A 23032-nucleotide genomic window follows, 5' to 3' on the forward strand; every position below is an offset into this window, starting at 1 on the left:
GCGGCCGCAGCAGCGTGAACATCTGTCCCCTGTGCTCAGACGCCCAGCAGCGTAGCTGCCCCACGCCTGCCCGCTCCCCTGAAATGGGTGGAAAAGTGGGCATCAACTCGGGCTAGAAAAGGCGGGCTCGACAGAGTTGAGCAAAATCAAGAGTGGGCTGGTGGAGGTGCCCAAGGGCACCTGGGCCGTACGCCCGCTGTCCTCCCACTCTTCAGTCGCCCCCCGCGGCCCGCGGTGCGCCCCCGGCCACTGTCATTCGGGGCCCAGCGTTTTCGCGGCAACGGGGCGCAGCGCAGGGAGGGGGGACCCGGACCGACCGGTGTCCGCGCCTCGGGCCGCTGGGGTCCAAGCCGAGCTCGAGGCTGGAACGGAAGAGGCCGCGACAGGAGCGCCCGGGAGGCCAGCAGGCGGTGCGGGGACAGCGCAGAGACGGTGCGCGGCCGCCCCGGCAGCGGTGGGAGGTGCGGCGCGCGAGCGGGTCGCTCCTGCGGCGCCAGGGCTGCGCATTTGTCAACTGCGGCCAGAACGGTTTTCCTGCCGGAGTTAAGTGGCCGGGACCACAGTGCGGCGAGACTCTGGCACAAAATTTAAGGGGACGTCAAAAACACCCAGCAATTTTTTAGTGCAGTATTTAAAAAAAATCTCAAACTTAATGCCAAAATACCATGATGAACAAAACACCAACATNCAGACTCTGGCACAAAATTTAAGGGGACGTCAAAAACACCCAGCCATTAATTTTTTAGTGCAGTATTTAAAAAAAATCTCAAACTTAATGCCAAAATACCATGATGAACAAAACACCAACATTTTAAATAAGACAGGACCTGACACTGCACTTGTCCAACCTTGTCTCACTCTAACCCTAGCCCTGGCCCTGTAAAAAGTTTATTTACCAAAACACAGTAGCTCAACAACAAAAAGACACAGAACTCAGTTTTTAAAACACGCAAAAGATTTCAACATTTTTCCAAGGAAGATGTGAAATGACCAACAACTACCAGAAAAAATCCTTAACATCCTGTCAGTAGGGAAACGCAAATCAAAACCAGTCAGATACTACTTCACACCACTTAGGAGGACTATAATTTAAAAAAAAAAAAAAACAAAAAGGAAAACATGTTGGTGAGGTAGAAAAACTGGAACCTTTGAAGGCTGCTGGTGAGAATGTCAAATGATGCAGTCACTCTGGAAAATAGCTTGATGGTTTCTCAAGTGTGAAACAGATTTACACATGACCCAACACTTTGCACTCCTAGGTGTGCACCCAAAATAACAACTGATGTTCAAACCCAAACTTGTACAGGACCGTTCTCAGTATTACTATCTACAATGGCCAAAAAGTAGCAATCACCTAAATGTCCACCCATGGAAGAAAATAAGCAATATGTGCTATATCCATATGACGGAATACAAGTCAGCTACAAAAAGGAATGCAGTTCTGATATGTGCCACAGCGCGCACAAACCGTGAACACATGATGCTAAGTGAATGAAACCAGTCACAGAAGGTCATGTATGATATGATTCCATTTATATGAAATGTCCAGAACAGGGACATGTATATAGAGAGAAAGTAGATCAGTGGTTGTCTGGGCAGAGGGACAGGAGAATGGGGAGTAACAGCTAGTGGGTGCAGGGCTTTCTTCTGGAGTAATAAAAATGGTCTAAAATTCACCCTGGTAATAATCGCACAATTCTATGAACATAGTAAAAGCCACTGAATTGTAGGCTTTAAATGGATGGATTACATGGTACATAAACTCTATCTCAGTGAAGGTTTATATTTTATTTTAAAATATAAACACACAACCCAGGAGCGAATGGCTGATGCAGGCAGGTACCAACTGCTGAAGACCCCAAGCCCCATGGCTGGCTGTCCGGGGCCCTGAGCCCACACAGCCATTCCCGGAGTGACCTCTCCCTGTCCTCCATCAGGGCCTGCCTGCTCTGGATCTACTTCTCTGGCTCAGTCGATAGACTGTGCAAAGGTTCTGTAGCAACTCAGACAGCCAAAGAGCAAGTTACCAAACATCTCCCTTCAAGGGAAAATGGTCTGCCATCTGGAAAATCTTTAAGCTTTGCAAATGAAGAAAAATACCAATGGTGAAGTTAAACTTTAGCAGTATCAGAAAGGATGACAACCACAAGAAGCTGACAAGCAGGAGAGTTCTTAAAGAACTGTGTGTAATCGAGACGCAGACACACAGTTAACTGTGGAAATTCAAATGGGCACATGAGACCCATCAGAGAACAATCCACCTGAGAGGAAAATGTAGTGAGCCTGAAGATGGTAATAATTCTGTATCTGAAAAAGCATCACCTGTGGAATAAGAGAGAGAAGAGAAGACTGCTCTGAAACAAGGGTAGCTTCTGCTCCAGCTCCTCCAAAACCTGAATGTAAGGCTCCAAACCACACCCCCCACATAGGGGCCCAACACTGGGGCCACCTCAGGGCTGCGACGTGTCTCCCATTACCTCAAAGATACAAAGACTCCTGATGGGCGGGCCCCCGGCCTTCTCCCCAAGCCAAAACATGACCTTGGAAGTCACTGGATCAGCTCCCCTGTCTACTCTATCCCTGCCATCTTGTTCCACAGCTACGAGGGTGCCAGTTTCTAGTAAAACAGTAATAGTGGGAAACACAAAGGGCAAGAAAAAAACCAGCAAGTAGCTAACACCTCAGCCACTATCGGATACAACCACTTCTGGTTTGGTCAGCCTCGGGGAAAGGAGATCCTTCCAAGACCAGAGCAGAGAGTTTCAAACCTGAGCCGTCTGTCCCAGTCACCCAGAAGTAGACCACGAGCAGATTTCCACAAGTCTGTGTCCCCTCTGCTCCCCTAACCCTGTCCTCCTCTTGAGAATCAACACGTCACTTCCTCAGACACTCCTGTTGTTCTGCTTAGCAGCGGAGCTCCCTGCCCATCTCTCCTCAGACCCAAGTCCAGTGTCCACGCTGAAGAGGCAACACACAGCGCCATTCCCACAAGACGCGCAAGACAACACCTCGGCCAATGAGATATAAGCTGATGGGACAATCTTCAGAATCCTTCCGTGTCCTACAGAACAGAGGTCAAAGTGTTTCACTAGGTCCATGACCCCGGCTCTGATGGGCCTCTGCAGTCCACCAATGGCCATGAGGAAGAAGACAAGGATGAGGATGGCAGGGGTGAAGGTGCTTTGGCTCGTGACATAGGCAAAGGGATCCTCTCACGATAAAACTTAGCCATAGACCATCTAAGAAAGGATTAGAGGCCAAAACATCTTGCACAGGTGACATGTGAAGAAGAGAGGCAGGGAATCCCGGGACAGGCTGGAAATTAGGAGACTTAGCCAGAGGCCCAGCACTGAGGAATTTGAGGGAAGAGAGGTCCTGAAACAAAGGACTGGGAAGGGAAGGATGCAGGGACACTTGCTGCCTAGCATGGGTCATCCGAGTAAATTCTCCATCCTCAGGAGCTTTAACCAAAGAAGATGAGCAGAACACAGGCACTGGCTCCCGGTTATCGGAAAGCCAAACTGTATGGTGCAAGGTTAAAGCAAAATGAGGAGTTCAATCACTGGGCATTAGAGAGGGGTGGGAGTCAAAAATCAGAAAAAGAAGTATTTCATCACGTGAATAAAGCCAAGAGAAAACTGGAGTAGTCATTTGGGACCTGGGAAGTTATTACGGATTTGGGACTCTAACCACCCAGCAATTTTCTTAAAGACCTGCTCCGATCCTAGGACGGGAGACCAGTCTGGTTTCGGCACTATTTTGGTACATACGGTACCAATAATTTATGTTGTGCCAGTGAGCCCAGTTGCCAGAAAAAAGTCCGAGTGTTTTCATACACGTTTTTCTTAAATGCAAGAGACTTCTGCTGACTCGTAACAAGAGTGCTTACCCAAATTTTGTAGCAAGCTTTAAATATAGCACAGCTAAACACACTTTACATATTTTTAAACTCATCCAGGATACCGACTCTACATGAGAATTACAGGATTGGAAATCAAATTAGGTGTAATATGACCTTGCAAAATGGTAGTTGGCTTTAGAAAAGAACATTTTGGGGCACCTGGGTGACTTAGTCAGTTAAGCATCTGACTTTAGCACAGGTCATGATCTATAGTTCGTGGGTTCGAGTCCCGCGTTGGGCTCTGTGCTGACGGCTCAGAGCCTGGAGCCTGCTTCAGATTCTGTATGTCTCTCTCTCTCTCTACCTCTCCCCCACTAATACTCTGTTTCTCTCTGTCTCTAAAAAATAAACAAACATTTTAAAAACTAAAAAGAATATTTTGGTCCTTCCCTATTTCGATGGTCTCCAAAGCAGAAATAAAAATACTTGATCTAAGTGTCTGTCAACTGATGAATGGATCAAGAAGATGTGGTTTATCTCTACAGTGGAATACTACATGGCTGTGAGAAAGAATGAAATCTGGCCATGTGTAGCAATATGGATGGACCTTGAGGGTGTTATGCTGAGCGAAATAAGTCAGGCAGAGAAGGACAGATACCATATGTTTGCACGTATAGGAGGATTAGGAGGAACTTAACGGAGGACCATGTGGGAGAAGAAGGGGAAAAATAGTTGGGGAGAGGGAGGGAGGCAAACCATGAGAGACTCTTGAATGCCAAGAACAAACTGAGGGCTGATGGGGGTGGGGAGGAGGGGAAGGCGGGTGATGGGCATGGAGGAGGGCACTTGTGGGGATGAGCACTGGGTGTTATATGGAAACCAACTTGACAATAAACTATTAAAAAAAATACTTGATCTAAGGAAGATGGGACTGACAATCACAACACCTTTACGAATCTGAAATGCAAAGTTAAAATTCAAGCAAACTGCAGGTGTGCTGCCTATAGTTATTCCTGAATCTCCCTCTTTTGGGATGCTGCCTTAAGTTGAACGAATGTTATTAAAAGAAACACACACATAAAAAACTAGGGTACATGAGTCAAAATTTTTTACCAAATGGCACATGGGAACCCAGAAGTTTTCTGCTAATTTGTGTGTAAGAAAAACCTCATCTCTGATTTTAAGAATCTGAAAACTGCATCCATACATACAGTATTGGTTATCAAAGTGAAATAGTCCATGAAATTAAAGTCATGAAAGGGGTTGCTCTGAACCTAAAGCCAATATTGCTTTTAATTTGATTATACATATAAATATTACCTTGCATTCGATTGTTCTCTCAAGCTTGTTTTATGCCTTTTATTAAAAACACATGAAATGTAAAGTACGATAAAATCTAAATAGAGCTATCTGTCCTCAGAGCTTGGTCTAGAATTTTTCGCAATGTTTCTAATTCGTAATATTGAAGACGATAATGTTAGATTTTAGCCTAAAAGCAAACATCCAATTTGTGAATGAATTTAGATCCTGCTGTTCCTCTTGAAGAATGACTTGAAGCTGGATTAAAAAATGTCCAGCATTAGTTGGCTGGTTCATTTTGTGAAAGGCCAGGATACTTTACAACCAACCCAAGTGACTGGGATCATTGCTCCTCTTGCTGCACTCGGTTATGGGCAAGAAAGCAATGAATCCAGAATCTGGGGCGGGGGCAGCTGTGAACTGTTGGTATACACTTCGGGTTTTTAAAAAATCAAATATGGATTTTTTTTTTAAATGGCATTAAAATATTTCTCTTCATTACAGAGTTTTTTTAAATGCTCCCTCAATTTTGTATCCAAGGTGAGTGCCTCCGTCAGCCTGCTTGGTTTCCAGCCCTGGTATGTGAAGCTGGCGGCCATGCACCATGCACCACACGCACCCATGCCCACAGCTCGGCAGATGCCCACTAGTGCTATTATGACATCAGAAACGTAAACACGTTAGTTACCAGTATGTGACTCCCACTCACCTGGGGTCACAGTCAATGAGGGCCCAGCCCCCATGGAACTTTTCATCATCAGGCAGCAGTAACTTCATATAACTTTGTAACAGCTGGCTAATTAGTTCCTGGTGGCTTCTCTGATTCTCCTTATGCAAAGCTTCATGCTCTTTCTCCTTGGTAAATATGGAATAAAGATCTTCTGTCACTGGAATGCCTTGCATCAAATCTAGAGTGGAAAGTGTGAATATCTATTATCACTTAATTTGCTAATGTATTTTTTTAAAAAAAACAAAAGAATGTAAGGCCTAAAACAATAAAACTCATAAGAAAATATAGGTACGAATCTTTGTGATCTTGGAGTAGGTTTTTTTGTGTTTTTAAAGTAGGCTTCACACCCAGCATGGAGCCCAATGAGGGGCTTGAACTCAGAACTGAAATCAGGACCCGAGCTGAGATCAAGAGTGGGATGCTTAACCGACCGAGCCACGCAGGCAGCCCCTGCATTAGGCTTGTTTCAGATAGGACACCAAAGTCACAAGCTACAACAGCAAAAGAGACAAAGTGGACATCATCACAGTTAAAAACTTGTGTGTCTCAAAAGGCAAGGCCATGGAACTGAAAACAATCTACAGAACGGGAGAGGGTATTTACAAGTCATCTGATAGGGGCCTGTACAGAATGTACAAAGAATTCCTACAACTCAGTAGTAAGAAATAACAAACCAATGGGCAAAGGATCTGAACACGCCAGCTAACTTCTTCGTGGTATGGCATGGCGCTCAAGCCTTCACGGGGCACTGTAACCCATTCCTTATAGGTGTTCAGGACAATGAGACTGGTGGCTTCTGGAAGAGGGCTGCCGACCACTGGCCTTACAAGGGGAAACAGTAAACCCAGATTGCTGTGGTCTCCCTCCCTCTCTCACCTTTGAAGAAATCCAGCTTCAAGATTAGGGTGAAGCTGACGCTATGGATGGTCAAATTGAGAGAGGGACATAGTCTGGGTCCTCAGTGGCGTAACTGAGCTGCTAGATCAACCAATGGAGGAAAGGTGTCTTATTTTTTCTTGAATAAACTGCTAAAATCCAATTTTCCAGGCAACACACACCCTACCTGTGGCAAAAACCAAACTTATTTATACCAGACTTGTCTAATTCCTAACTGGCCTGTGTATCGGCCCTACTATTTCATATATGACAAATAATAAGATCAAACAATAGGATTTTAAAAATATTCTCAGAGAGACACCTGGGTGGCTCAATTGGCTGGGTGTTGGACTCTTGATTTCAGCTCAGGTCATGATCTCATGGTTTGTGGGATTGAGCCCCACGTCCGGATCTGTGCTGACAATGCAGAGCGTGCTTGAGAGTCTGTCTGCCTGCCTGTCTGTCTCTCTCTCTCTCCCTCCCTCCCTCCTCTGCTCTAAAGCATGCACTCTTTCTCTCAAATAAACTAAAAAAAAAAAAAAAAAATTTCTCAGAGGCCATAGGACAAGTTGTTACTTTGGTTCTAACCCAGAATGTTCTACATTTACTTTAATCCTAGGAGGTAATACTTTCATGAAAATCAAATTAAAAACATGCCATTGCATGAATTCCACTGGGCAATCTACTCTTTATTTCCTCTTCTAAACAGTGATAAGAATTGGTTAGGATAATCTCTAAATAAACATCTTTTTCTTTTTTTTAATATTTTCATTTATTTCTAGGAGAGAGAGAGACAGCGTGAGCAGGGGAGGGTCAGAGAGAGAGGGAGTCACAGACTGAAACAGGCTCCAGGCTCTGAGCTGGCAGTCAGCACAGAGCCCGACGCGGGGCTCGAACCCACGAACCGCGAGATCATGACCTAACTGAAAGTCGGACACTTAACCGACTAAGCCACCCAGCCGCCCCTAAATAAACATCCTAATATCATGTTCATTCATGCTTATAGGAAAGGAAGGTGTGTTGTCTGCAGCAAGGGCATATGACAAATGTCATACAGAGCAAGAAAGACATCACATCTCCCAGCTTCGTGTAATGGGCAAACAAACAGGACCTGGAGTTTTCAGTTGATGAGGTTTTAGGGTACCTTCTTCCATACTCCAGGAACCTCAACTCTGCCTTCTGTTACATGAATAGCAAACTGACAAATACACGGAAATGAATGGTTGCCTTTGTGCTTCAGCCTCAAAAATCCGTCAAAGTCTAGTCTTGTACAAATGTGAAGCTGATTTCTTGGGTAAGATGCTCAATACAGAAACACAAGTATATTATAAAACATTGCGCTGTGTTAATGAAGTTGGTGTCTGCAAAAAACTAGTCACAGAGGAATAACAAATTTTAAAGAAAGAAAGGCATTTGTGTTCCTTACCTATAACAGCTTGCCTATAAGCATCCTTAAATCTATTCAGGTAATACCGATTGGCCGAGTTAACTCCATCTTTCATAACTCCAGCTAACTTCCTTTCTCCTGTCCTTGTAAAGTCGCCCTGTTGAGGAAAAAGTCATTCTGACAATCAATTCAAACACAAGAATGTCCCCAAAGTCAATGTGGGCTTTCAAAACAAGACCAAAATTCTATAGGCTTTTATAATTTCTAAATAATGCAGTTAAATTAAAACACCTACTAATATTTGGCTGTGACACAAGCACATCAAATAATTAAAATGCTACTTGTGGCATTAAGTCTTCTGTAGATGGTGCTTTAAACTAAATCCATTCTTGGCAATCTGTAGAATTTCTAGAATTTACAGGTCAGAACTGACTACATAACCAACAAAAAGATTTTCAAGGCTCCACCTGGTAGGATACTCAAAAATCACAAATTTCTGACGTGGGAAAATATGGACTGTGCCCTAGAGTTTATTACAATGGTATTTAACTGGTGATATGCAGATGTGTGTGTCCAGAGAGAAAGAGCAGAGATTTCTGTATTTTTCTGTATCTTGCTGCCCATTACAATCTCTGTAGAATGATCTAAGGAAGATCTAAACGGTTTTGTTGCTCTTGCTTTTCAGACAGAGGTGTCAGAGCAAGGCCCTGGGGGGCAGTGACTTAAACTTGAGGCAAAAGGAAAACAGTGTCTTCTTTTCTTCCCGCATCGCAACCCTTCTATTTCCATGCGAGGCGATTTCAAAAAGAGGTCTTGTCCTAACACTGATGACTTAGGAAGAACATAGTGCTAGTCAGTGAAGTTGTTCATAGGAAATATTTAGCGAAAAGAATCTACTACAGAAGAGAAAGACCTAAATGCTGAGCCCAAAGAAGTTTAATATCAAAGAAAAAAGAAAGTATTTCTCCTTTTCCTCCCAGTTCTATTGAGATACAATTGACAAAATATAAATGGGAGCACTGCGTGAGTTTACAGTGTACAATGTGATGATTTGACCTATGTATGTATTTTGTGAAATGATTAAGTTTAGTTAGCGTATCTTATGTCACACAGTCCTTGTGTGTGTACGTGTGTGTGCGCGCACACAAGCGTGTACGTGTGGTGAGAACATTTAAGATCTCTCTCAGCAAATTTCAAGGATGCAACGCGGTATGTTTAACTATGGTCACCAAACTGCACAGCAGGCCCCCAGAACCTGTTCATCTTGGAACTGGAAGTTTGTATGCTTTGACCTACAGCTCTCCATTTTCCCCTTCCCCTGGTAACCACCAATCAACTCTTGCTTCTGAGTTTGACTTTTTTAGATTCTGTACAGAAGTGAGATGAGGCAGTGCTTGCCTTTCTCTGTCTGGCTGGCTTCATAACACAACGCCCTCAAGGTTCACCCGTGTTGTTGCAAAGGCAGCATTTCCTTCTTTTTTATGACCGAATAACATTCTATCACACACATATCTCAGTCACTCACTCTACATTCATCCATCACCAGACACCGTGGTTGGCTGTTTTCATGTCTTGGCTATTTACTGTAAACAATGCTGCAATGAACAAGGGAGGGAAGCGATCTCTCGGAGACACTGGTTTCATTTCCATATATACCCAAAAATGGGATTGCTAGATCATATGGCCATTCCATTTTAATTTTTTAGGGATTGTCCATACTGTTTTCCATGATGGCTGTGCCAATTTACATTCCCACCGATGACATATATTTTTTCACACCTTTGCTAATACTTGTTATCTCTTGTCTTTGCTGACAGCCATCCTAACAGGAACGAGATGGTTATCTTATCGTGGTTTGGACTGGCATTTCTTTTTTTATTTATTTTTTTAAATGTTTGTTTAAGAGACAGAGAGAGCCCAAGTTGGGGAGGGGCAGAGAGAGGGAGAGAGGGAGAGAGGGAGAGAGGGAGAGGGGGAGAGAGGGAGAGGGGGANGGATTGGCATTTTTCTAATAATTACTGATTATCAGAGGTGGAGCACCTTTTCATATACCTCTGGACCATTTGTAGGTGTTATGTGGAAAAATCTTCAGGTCTTTAGCCCATTTTTTGTCAGATTATTTGGTTTTCTTTTTGCTACTGAGCTATAGGAGTTCCTTATATATTTTGGGTATTAGGCCCTTATCAGGTATATGGTTTACAAATATTCTCTCACATTCCGTAGGTGGTTTTTTCATTCTGTTGGTTGTTTCTTTTGCTGTGCTACAGCTCTGTCATTTGATGTAGTCCCACTTGTTTATTTTTACTCTTCTCACTTGCTGTTGGTGTCACACCCAAATAATCACTGCCAAGGCCATGTCTCGGAGCTTTCCCCTATGTTTTCTTGTAGGAACAAACTAACTGTAAAACTTCAGGTCTTACATTTAAGTCTTTAATATGTTTCAGGTTAATTTTTGTGAGTGGTGTAATCAAGAGTCAGATACTTAACTGACTAAGCCATCCAGGCACCTCCCTATTGGGTGTTCTTGGTTCCTCTGTCAACTATTAGTTGACGTCTATGTGTGGGTTTATTTCTCAGGTGTTCTGAGCTCTCAGTTCTATTCCACTGGTCTATGTATGTTTTTATGCCTGTACCATATCATTTTGAAAAGATAATAAAACACTTCTTCAGCATTTTACTAGGTGCCAGGGAATGCCCCGCAGATGCATTAATGCATATAATCCCATGGCAATCTTTTTAAAAAATTTTTTTAATGTTTATTTTTGAGAGAAAGAGACAGAGCATGAGTGGGGGGAGGAGCAGAGAGAGAGGGAGACACAGGATTTGAAGCAGGCTCTGTGCTGACAGCTCAGAGCCTGACACAGGGCTCAAACCCACGGACTGTGAGATCATGACTGGAGCGAGATCATGATATGAGCCGAAGTCGGGGCTCAACTGCCTGAGCCACCCAGGCGCCCCTCTCATGACAGTCTTTTGAAGTGTGCCTAATATATTATCCTGTTTTACAAATGAAGAGACAGACACAGAGAGGTTAAGTGCCTTGCCCAAGGTTGGGGATTCAAATCTGGGGGACGTCAATCATTGTACAAGGGACTGAATCTTGTCAACAGACATGTTATCTGTATAAAGTTTTAAACACCAACTGTTTCATGTGAGGTTCCACATTTCCAAACTTCCGTGCAAACCTGGAAGACCTGACAACCCTGGGCCTCTGTCCCCAAAAGGAAGCCCCCTCTGGAGACCAGATACGCTCTTCCTTGGGTTCATACCCATTTGCCCCTTTAATCAAACGGGTGGTCGCATGACCTGGCCGCAGCAAGATGTGAATGTGTGATCCCTGCCATTGCCAAACATTCCAGAAAGGAGTCAGCTACGTAGACCACCATCTGCAGCCCACATATCTTTCTCTCAAAAGCCGAGTCAATTTTCAACCACATCCATGTCCCCGGGATGACGCACGGAAGCTGGCTGCACTCACCTTCAGAGCGGCCGTGCCAGCATACTGTCTGCTAATGGAGTCCCCATTGTTGGCCCACATTATCTGATAGATCCGACTGCACTTCACTGGTAGTGGCTGTTCCGGGGGCATCACACCTAGTTTTTTCAGCTAAAGTGAACACATTGGTGGATTAGCTACATATGAGCCAAGAAACCACAGCATGATGGTTGAAGTGAAACTATGAAAAAAGCCTATTGGAACAACAATAATATTAATGGTAAAAGAGCAATATGTGCCCAACAAATGTGAACCCTGTGCTGGGGTTCTATGAGACTTTCTTAAAAAAAATTTTTTTTTAAATGTTTTATTTATTTTTGAGAGAAAGAGAGGGAGAGAGAGAGAGAGAGAGAGTAGGGGAGGGGCAGAGAGACACACACAGAATCCGAAGCAGGTTCCAGGCTCTGAGCTGTCAGCACAAAGCCCGATGCGGGGCTCGAACTCACAGACTGTGAGATCATGACCTGACCCGGAGTCAGACACTTAACCGACTGAGCCCCCCAGGCGCCCCTAAGAGCTTTTTTATAGAAATTATTTCCTTTGCTCCTCATAACAACCCTATGAATCAATACTCTTATTACGTCCATTTTACAGATGAGGAGACAAGTTTCGAGAAGCTGAGTTCCTTGCATGGGGTCAACACCTCATACATGGTAAGGCCAGCACTTGGACTCAAACTCTGGCGGCTTTACAGTAGCGTTAGAAGGAACAGACTCACGATCCCAAAACAAAAACAAAAACAAAACAGTCACTAGGTTCTATCAAAAAAGCCCAGAAACCATGCTAAGAATTTCCACCTTGCGAATTCACTGCTCAGGTGTTGCAGGGCTCAAAGATCTAGAGAAGCGCACTGAGAACAGGTGTACGGACTGGCCAGAGCAGCCGCCGCCACCCGGGGCACGAGGGGCGAGGCCGGCTCTGCGGTGCAGGACCGTCACACGGGTGAAGAAGCTGGTTCCTCCTTCCTCCTCCAGCCTCCTGGTCTTCGTCTGGCACCCCTCACTGGCAGAGCCCGACACGCAGCTGGGGCTGGGCAGAAAGTACGGCCAACTCCCATTCCCCACATGCACAAGGCAGGGTTTGGAGCTCAGAGAAAAAAGGCATATGACCACACAGTGCCACACAATCAATGCCGAAATGCGGGGCCTCCCATGTTGGAAATGAGCACTCAAGAGAATGCCCCTTAATTCCACTTATTTCTAGCCAAGGTCATACTCTGCAACAAGGTTGTTCGAATGCTGTAAATGGCCTACAGAACAAGGATTTGTTACTCGTTTACGTGTGGGGGAAAACGTTGGAAATAAGTGCTTAACAATCCAAGGACCCCCCCCCCCCATTACCTGCTGTTCCATGACCACTCGTGCGATGGCGGCCTGGACCACGTTGGTACGATCCAGACAGTCCATGCAATTGACGCGAAAAATCCCTTCTTGTTTACATATGACTCCAGCTTGATCGACCCTTTTCAAAAACAGTATGGGGTTATGTTACAATATGGAAGACTTCAGCAAGCTTTTCAAAAACCTCAAGTCTTTAGAATAAGAACAACAATGGCACTGGTTATCCATCTGTCTGGCACATCATTGTGTGACTGAGTACCTTGCAGACACTGTTGTTAATGCACACAGTACCTTGGTAAGACAGACGTGGTTATCCCATTTGGGGAAAAAGCAAAAGCAAAATGAGGTGCAGTGACTTACCCCAAGTTTCGCAAGTACGAAGCACACCTGACACAACCCCAAGTTAAATATTTAAATATATATTAAAGCCAGAAGCCACTTTAAAACACCATCCTGTCCCTCCTTTTTGACTCCAAGTAGAAATGCATCTAAATGCACGTAGCTTGAGCAAAGTCACTTTACCACTCAGTGAGGAGTCATGCAGCAGACCCTGGGCGTTTAATTTCTCTGTCCACCTCAGGCCTTCAAGTTTAAGTGAATGTTCTTTCTTATCATATAAGCCAGTTTCTTCTTCCTACACCTCCCTCCTGCAGTCTCAGAATCGTCTTCCTTCTAATTTTGAAATGCCTGCAAACTGAGACCAAGTACCTCTAAGGCCTCCTTCCCACATTAGTGATGGTGAGAAGAGGAAGAGGAAATGTAGACCCTGAGCATTAGGTGGAATTAAAGAACAATCACAGAACATTTCACTTCATCCTGCCTGACCATCTGACAACTTTTCCCTTTTCAGAGCTAACACTGCCTAGTGACTGACACTCTCAAAAAGGAGACTAGTAATTGGGAAGCAAAATAAGAAAAACAAACACGCTTTCTCAGCTTGCTGCTATTATTTTAGTGTTTAGCAGTACCGGACAAACACATCTGATTTCACAGACCAAGATTTTGTCAAATTGCCTTCTTAGGAGATACCTACCAACACCACTTCATGTCCAGAATAATGTCATAAATGGCATCTGTTAGTGTCTGAACATTCTCAAACTTCATTCCTCGGCTAAAATCCATGCCAAAAGAAAAAAGAAAATGTTTAGTAATAGGTTAAACTTAATAATAGGTTTTCTAGCTTAAGATACAATATTTAAAGTAGCTTGGAAAAATTATAGAAAATTATTGCTGTAAGCCTGTGAGGTTAACACTACTATAAATTATATAGGCAATTATATACATGTTTATAACTAATCTGCATTGTGAAAGAAAATAAAAAAGAATACACTGAAACACATCACAGCTATCAGAAGCTTAGAATACTAAGGCAAATGAATCCACAGGAGAGCCAGGATTAAGGCAGAAGAACCTGGCTTTCAGAACACACGCAAGTTAAAATTACTATCAATATGATCCACTGATCATCGTTTTTCCAGAGTAAATCCTACTGAAGCTTATCCACAGAGAAAGAAGTGTTACTAGTAGAGTATGAAGAAGAGCCAGGAGAAGGATTTTTAAGTCAGGGGACTCGATTACTTCTGCTAGGCTTGGACTCAAGCAGAAAGGAACCCCTCTAGAAGCTCTTCAAGTGAAAAAATGAAAAATGGAACTCTCCATTGCCATGTTGTTTTGGGAAAGATAAAATATTTCAGGAACAATTAAATTTTTAGCCAAAATGAAGCTGATGTGAAAATTAAAACTAAGTTTTATTCATGTCAGGGCACCTGGGTGGTTCAGTTGAATGATCGTCCAACTTCGGCTCAGGTCATGATCTCACAGTTTGTGAGTTCAAGCCCTGTGTCAGGCTCTGTGCTCACAGCTCAGAGCCTGAGGCCTGCTTCAGATTCTGTGTCTGCCTCTCTCTCTGCCCCTTCCATGATCATGCTCTGTCTCTCTCTGTCTCTCAATGATAAATAAATGTTTAAAAAAAAAAAAAAAGAAGAAGAAGAAGAAGAAGAAGAAACAGAAAATTAAAACTAAGTAACAATGAGACGAAGAACGTTCTCTTCCCATCAGGAAGAGGAGAGTTCAGCTTGCTGTGGCTGCGTGTCCCACCAACACTGGAACCGATCAAAACTCCTGTCAGGAAGCCCTCTTACCAGTGCTCATGGAAGTCAAATGAGACGTAAGTGAGGTGTGAGCTGTTGAAGAGTAACACTTGCTTCAGGTAAGCATCGCCAATAATTTTCTCCCTGCCTGCCTGGTCCACCAAGTTAATAATAACCTGAGAAAGTTGAGGAAAAACAAATTCAGTTTAATCAGGTGTTAAACTCAGTGTGGTTTTGCATCAGTTTATTTGAAATTGTGTTTTAGAAATATTTCATAGCCATACTCATAAGTTTATCCACTCATGCATCATTTTTTTCCCCTATAAAATTAGATTTTCACTTGTTACATTTAGGTTTCTGAGAACCATTTACATCATAGCATTAATAGGTTTTTAATGTATTACGTATCTGCAATAACCAATTAGAACAAATTAGTTATAATAAAATAATAAATAAGGTCCTTTATAACAGCAAATATTAAAAACATTTACAAGTTTTAAAGAAATATACAAGACCTACATATGGACACTATAAAACTTTGCTTAAACACATAAAAGAAAATATGAATAAATGGAAAGACACACTATGGTACTAGATAGCAAGATTCAAAAGTGTAAAGATGCCAAGTCTCCCCAGATTAATTAAACACTCAACAATCCCAATCAAAATTTGATCAGGATCTTTCTATGGACTTGACAAGTTAATCCTGAAGTTCATCTGGAAGGATAAATATATGGAAAAAGTTTTGTTTTGTTTTTTATAATTTTTTTTAATGTTTTATTTATTTCTAGGAGAGAGAGAGACAGCGTGAGCAGGGGAGGGTCAGAGAGAGAGGGAGTCACAGACTAAAACAGTCTCCAGGCTCTGAGCTGGCAGTCAGTACAGAGCCCGACGCGGGGCTCGAACCCACGAACAGTGAGATCATGACCCAAGTGAAAGTCGGACGCTTAACCGACTAAGCCACCCAGGTGCCCCAATATATGGAAAAAGTTTTGAAGACTAATAATAAAGGAGGACTTGTCCCATTGGAAAGCAAAACATACTCTAAATCTATAGCAATTAAGACAGAAGTACTCTTGTAGAAACAAGTGAATGACACATAGAACAGGATAGCCAGCCTAGAGACAGACCTATGCACATCGAGGAATCTAAAGTATTAACAATATCATTCTGGCAGAAATACAGACTATTCTATAAATGGCACTGGGAGAATTATCTATATAGTGGGGGGAAGACTTACTTTAACGCTCTACATCTCATTATACACAAATTATAAGATGCATTAATGACTTAAATACACTTTTAAGTTATTAAAAGCTAGAAGAATATCTGGGGTGATGTTTCCATAACTGTAGGACTGGACATGACTTTCTAAGCATAAGATAAGACCCAGAGGGCGTAAAGGAAAAGATGAACAATTGTGACAACATAAAAACTTAAAACCTCTTTACCCAATGAGGATACAAGTAAACAAAGGTAAAACAACAAAAAGAAACAAAAGACTATGTGGGGGACTAGACCTGTAACATTAAACCGATACTATATTAAGAGTGCTATAAAGTCAGTAAGAAAAAGAGGAAAATTCACAATACGGAGGAAATTCACAAGAGAAAATATACAAATGCCCAATAAACATGAGGCTACAACTTTGTTAATAATCAAAGAGAGAGAGGCAAACCAAGAAACAGACTCCAACTGTAGAAAACAAACTGGTGGTTACCGAAGGGGAGATGGGTGGAGGGATGGGTGACACCGGTGATGGGGACTAAAAAGGACACTTGGATGAGCACCTGTTTGTTGTATGGAAGTGCTGAATCGCCAGGCTGTACACCGGAAACTAATATTACACTGTATGTTAACTAAATAGAATTTAAATAAAACCTCTTTAAAAAATAAATACTAATTTAAAAACGGAAAACTAGTTTTTATCTCTACAGAGGCAAAACTTGAATCCTAAATGTAGTCAGCATTAGTGAATATGGGGAGATGGGCACTGGCTCGCACTCTTGCTGAGAGTGTACACTGCTGGGATCTTTTGGGGAATAAGAGTGGTAGGTGTCAAGTTTAAATGCATTCTGTTTGGGGCGCCTTGTTGGCTCAGTCAGTTGAGCATCTGACTTCGGCTCAGGTCATGATCTCACTATTTGTGAGCTTGAGCCCTGCATCGGGCTCTGTGCTGACAGCTCGGAGCCTGGAACCTGCTTCAGATTCTGTCTCCCTCTCTCTCTGCCCCTCCCCTGCTCAGATTCTGTCTCTGTCTCTCTCTTAAACATAAATAAAAACATTTAAAAAAATGAATAAATGTATTGTTTGGTCCAGCCATTCTACCTCTAGAAATTTGTTCTGTAAACCACACAAGTGTCCCAAAGTACATAAAAGCTGTTTTACAGTGGCAAAAACTATATCCTAAGGATCCACTAACAGATAAATGGTTAAATAACAGCCATGGAACAGTAAGTGAAAACAGCTGCAGAATAATGCACATGGCAGAGCCCTCCTTTGACTTAATTTTAAATTTGTACATATGCATGTGTCAGAATAGGCTTTAGCTGCAAATGATGAATCACTGACTCAGGTCTCAGAAGAAGAGGAAGTTACATCGTCCCGGAATTGCTTAATTCAGGGGCATCAATATCAAATTCTTTCTATCTTTTTGTGCTGCCATCATCGGCACACTGGTCAGCCCTCAGGCTAGTTCATTCATGGTTTTGCCGCAGCTGCAGAAGTACGTCACTTCCACACACAACCACCACCGAGGGACTGTTGGGTCCCGTATCTCTGCTTGTTTATTAGAGCAGGAAATCTTGCCCAGAAGCTTCCCAGCAGACTTCCCTCACATACTACCTCACTGGCCAAACTGCCAATGAACACACGCAGGCCAATGGCTAAACCAATCGCTGGCAGCAGGAATGGTGGTGCCACCCTGACTGAGTCAGACTGACGTGGGCCCACTTCCCAGAGAGCAATTACCCAGGGGACGCAGGTGGACAAGGGAACATTACTGGGGCACCATCAGAAAGGAGAAGGTATCTGCTCAGTACACGTGCCAATAAAACTGATGTGTACAAACAGGCTTTCAAAGTCCATACAGAGCAGGGATGAGGGTGGTAAGGAGGAGATTTCTTCTGCTTCCTTTGCACACCTTGACATCATTAAAATTCTTTTTTTAAAACAAGTTTACTTTTTTTAATATTTATTTTTGAGAGGGAGACAGAGACAGAGCGTGAGCAGGGGAGGGGCAGAGAGAGAGGGAGACACAGAATCTGAAGCAGGTTCCAGGCTCTGAGCTGTCAGCACAGAGCCAGACACAGGGCTCCCACCCACGATCCTGAGATCAAGGGTCGCACACTCACCAGCTGAGCCAGCCAAGGCGTCCCTAGTAGTTACATTTAAATTGTGGTTTGGGCACCTGGGTGGCTCAGTCGGTTAAGCATCCGACTTCAGCTCAGGTCACGATCTCGCGTTATCTCAAAAATAAATGAACATTAAAAAATAAATTGTGGTTTATTTTCTGTAATGCTAATTATAATTGCACATATTGCTGATACATGAACTTATTCACACTGTAAAAAAATTCAAACATAGATAAAGGTCAAATCCCTCCTCACTACCACCCAGAACCATACCCTTCCCTGGGAGGTAACACTGGTTACGAGTTTGGTGTGTGCCCTTTCAGCCCACGTAAAGGTATGCCTACATAAATGTGCATGCCACATATGTGTGACAGCATATATGTGGAAAAGAATTACATGTACATAAACAACACAGTTTTGTTTTCTGGGTTTGAAATGGCAACACACCACATGCTGTTACAGTCTTTTCTCGCTCTGTGTGATCTTAAGCTCTTTCCATGCTAGTACACACAGATCTTCCTCATCGTTTTAAGCATCTGTAAGTCAACACTTTAAATGTACCAGCCTTTATTTATCCACTGATGTCCCGTTGAACAATCGGGTTACTTTAATGCTGCAAAAAATGCTCTTGGACCTGCCTCCTGGATTGAATACGTGTTTCAGGTACAGTTAAAGTTGTTTTGTATAGAGTCTCACTTATTTCACATCCTTAATGAAGCTTGATATACATGATCATTTTATTTTAGTCATTCTCTTGTCTAAGTTAGGTTTTAGTCTGCATTTCCCTGATGATGAGTGAAGTTCAACACCTTTTCATATGTTCCTTGGCCTATTAAATACACTTTTTTTCATGAATATCTGCTTAAGTCTTTTGTCTCCTTTTCTTTTGGGTTGTACATCTGTTTTTAGCATTTTTAAGAGGGTTTTTTTGTTTTTTGTTTTTTTTTTTAGTAACTCTAGATAGGAGTCTTTGGTTCTATATATGTATTAAAAAATCTTAAATATCTTCTCTTACTTTTTGAACTGCTTTTCCATTCTCTTAGTGGTGCCTTTTAATAAACAGAAATTCTTTATTTTAATAAAGCTTAAATTCTAAATAATTTTTTTTCACCATGGTTGGTGATTTGAGTCCTATTTAATTTTAATACAGTTTAAATAAATGATAAAACTTCAATAAAAATTAAAAATTTAGTAAAGTCAAATGTATCAATATTTTTCATTATTGGTTAATGCTTTTTAAGTCCTGATTAAGACCAAAGATCAAAAAGATGTTCTAGGGGTGCCATGGTGAGGCTGGGCTAAGGCCTTAGGTCTTTAAAAAAAAAAAAAAAAGACCTCTTATATTTTCCTTTAAAAGGTTTATGGTTTAACTTTTTACATTCAGATCCACATCCACCTGGAAATGACTTCTAGATATAATATGTAGGATCGATATCATAAAGCCAACCTACTGGATTAACAGTATAAGCATATTTTATTATGATTGATAATACCATTCGAAATAGCTATACCAACTTAGGTTTCCCCTAGCAACGTGTGACAGTTCTCACTGCCCCAATTACCTGCCCTTCTCTCTTATTGTCAAACTTAAAAATTATAATTTTTTCAATCTGAGGGTTTGCTTTTTTTTTTTTTTTAAGGCTTATTTATTTTTAAGAGAGAGCATGAGCAAAGGAGGGACAGAGAGACAGTAGGGCAGAGGATCCGATGCGGGTTATATACTGACAGCAGTGAGCCCAATACGGGGCTCAAACCCATGAACTGTGAGATCACGACCTGAGCTGAAGGCTGACACTCCACTGAGCCACCCAGGTGGCCATTAGGGTTTGTTTTTTATTTTTCTGCTCAGACTTTCTTGGGACTGCACAAAATTTATATATTAATTTTGGAAGAACTGAAATCTGTTCAGTATTAGTTTTTCCTTCCAGGAACATGGTATTTTCTCTCCATTTACTCAGATTTTCTTTTGTGTTCTTTAGTAATTCTTTCTCCCGTCTCCTGCCCCCATACATAGCTATCTTTTTTTTGTATGTTTATTAGGTTTTAGGTTATTTCTTCCTTATTTACTTATTTAAAAATTTTTTTAATGTTTTATTTATTTCTGAGAGAGAGAAAGAGAGAGACAGCGTGAGCAGGGGAGGGTCAAAGAGAGAGGGAGCCACAGAATCTGAAATAGGCTCCAGGCTCCGAGCTAGCTGTCAGCACAGAGCCCAACACGGGGCTCGAACCCACGAACCATGAGATCATGACCTGAGCCGAAGTTGGACGTTTAACTGACTGAGCCACACAAGCACCCCTCTTCCTTTTTTATTTTTGTTGCTGTTAGAAAAATGCATCCTACAGCATTACACATTCGGACTGGTCACTGCTAATAGATCGGACTTACGGCTATTCTATACAAATCCTGTATCTGAAATCCGGCCATCTTACTGAACTTGTAATTTCACTTAATAGTTTTCAGTTGATTTTAGTCTATATGATCACTCTCCTACATATGAATACATAAGATAGGTGGGCAAAGAAAAAAAATATTGAAAGATGCATATCAAATCGTTTTCTTCAGGAGGCAGAACTACAGGTGGTATGGAGATGCCTTTCTTTCCTTACTCTAGATACTTCTTAAACTATAATAATTAATGACGGTAGACTAAGCTCTTATCTAAAAACACTCTAAAGTAGCTGATTCAATGATAATTCTTCCTGGAGAATATTAGAAATATTCTTAGTTTATGTATTCTTCAACTTCATAGCAAGATGCCATTTTTTTGGACAAGAGACCATTTTTTTAAATTACAAATAGTACATTGCTACTTTCATGAAATTTAAAGAAACAGATACATAACCATGGCTGAATATGAAGGAACATTTTAATACAGATCAAAGCCCACCTGTTTTTTGTAAATTTTCAGTTGTTCTTCGAAATGGGCACAGAAATAGGCAATAGTGTCCTTTTCACCTACAAAGAAGTGATACAAAATCTATTTTTCCTTCCCATGTTGGAGACAGAAATCAGTACCTATTCCACCCTTACTCTTACTTTTCAACTATTTCCTTGGCAACCAAATGTAACTAAGCTGGTAAAAAAAAAAACCAAAAACCCAGTATTTTTAAAATAGAATGCTACGCTAAAGATCTCTGATTGCTTTTTTCCCCAGTTAGACTGCCCCAGACCACACTGGAAATGCACACGGGAACTTTATTGTGCATGCGTCCAGCCTAGCGTCAGAACGGGTTCCCTGTCGTTTGTAGGAAGAGAATAAAAACTCTAAAAATATGAATACTATAAACTGAAGGCTTACTGGATTCTTATAAATATCTATTGAGTTTTGAGAGAAAAATATTCTATAAACGATTTTTAAAATCAACCTCATTGAGTAATCTGATTAGACTGACATGATTTAGCCATTCCAGCGCTCCAGTTAAAATGCTGGAAGAAATGAAATCTTCAATAGTTAAAACAACAATAAACCATAAGCAGCAAGACACTTAAGTAAAGGCATCGTATCTATTTTTTGTAGATACCATCTGAGCATATTCCCTGCTTCTTTTAATATTGGATACATTTACCCTTTTCCAAAAGTAAACATTTCATAAAGTAGTCTCCAACGAAGCAATTAAAATCTGTGAAATAAGCTATGCTTTTCTCTATTGTTAGAGCATTTTTTATTGTTAAACAAAGTACTTAAATTGTCAACAACCATTAATAGTCTTGCAATTACGATATCTCTATTACATCTCACTAAGTGGATTAAATGGTTGGTTTTAAATGAAGTATCTGGCCAAGCAAATCCAAACCTATAAAGTACCTAATATTTTTAAACAATACTCTCTCAAATCATCATGGCAAACTAAGTGATGGACATGCTTACTTTTGTCCAGCCGAGGTCGCGGATTATATCGATACCCAACCTGGCTCCAAAAGACAGGCACAGAGCCTCGTGTTTGAATAAATGACAAAGTATGATTATGAACATGAATTAACTGCTCAGTTTCCACATAATTGGCAACATTTCCATTTTTATCCACTCCTCTTCGTTTATAACGCATTCCTAAAAGAAAATTCAAACAGAAGACAGAGGGGAAAAAAACATTATTTAGTCTGATTAGAAGTGCTTTTTAAATTTTTTTTAATGTTTATTTTTGAGAGAGAAGGACACAGAGCGTGAGCAGGGGAGGGGCAGTGGGAGACAGAGACACAGAATCCGAAGTGGGTTCCAGCTCTGAGCTGTCAGCACAGAGCCCGATGTGGGGCTCGAACCCACGAACCACCGTGAGATCATGACCTGAGCCGAAGCTGGACGCTTAACCGACTGAGCCACCCAGGCGCCCCTGATTAGATATGCTTCTTAACCAAATCCATCTTCCAGGAGAGCTTTAAGGATCTAATGTGCAACTTCCAGCCAGAACAGCATCAGCTTCCTCCAAACTCGTAACCATATATATCATTGTTTTGTAAAAGTTGAAGTGAAGCTACTTTCAGTGAACTGAAAGGGAAGGGTTTTCCCAAAGGTGCTAGCACTCAGGAAGGATTTATCACCGTGATACAGGCTGTCAGTGGGAACAATGGTATTTAGAAGCACATCCCATAACTGTCTTCTCCATATATATACCTCTTTCTCT

At 41.8% G+C, this 23032-nt stretch overlaps 1 protein-coding gene across 2 annotated transcripts in view; it reads right to left on the minus strand.

Moving 5' to 3' along the window:
* The window catches only part of INPP5F (inositol polyphosphate-5-phosphatase F), a 63100-nt gene that overhangs the window by 8539 nt on the left and 31529 nt on the right, over positions 1–23032 (minus strand). For both annotated transcript variants that reach the window (XM_077779481.1, XM_077779483.1), the window contains exons 7-14: positions 22282–22461; positions 21301–21368; positions 15111–15235; positions 14003–14080; positions 12970–13090; positions 11612–11740; positions 8173–8290; positions 5850–6048 (exon numbers count right to left, since the gene is read on the minus strand). In XM_077779481.1, the coding sequence (XP_077635607.1) occupies positions 5850–6048; positions 8173–8290; positions 11612–11740; positions 12970–13090; positions 14003–14080; positions 15111–15235; positions 21301–21368; positions 22282–22461 (1018 nt within the window). The remainder of the gene's footprint in view (positions 1–5849; positions 6049–8172; positions 8291–11611; positions 11741–12969; positions 13091–14002; positions 14081–15110; positions 15236–21300; positions 21369–22281; positions 22462–23032) is intronic.

Source organism: Crocuta crocuta, unplaced genomic scaffold (genome assembly GCF_008692635.1).
Source record: "Crocuta crocuta isolate KB4526 unplaced genomic scaffold, BGI_CrCroc_1.0 scaffold138, whole genome shotgun sequence".
Taxonomy (NCBI): Eukaryota; Metazoa; Chordata; class Mammalia; order Carnivora; family Hyaenidae; genus Crocuta; species Crocuta crocuta.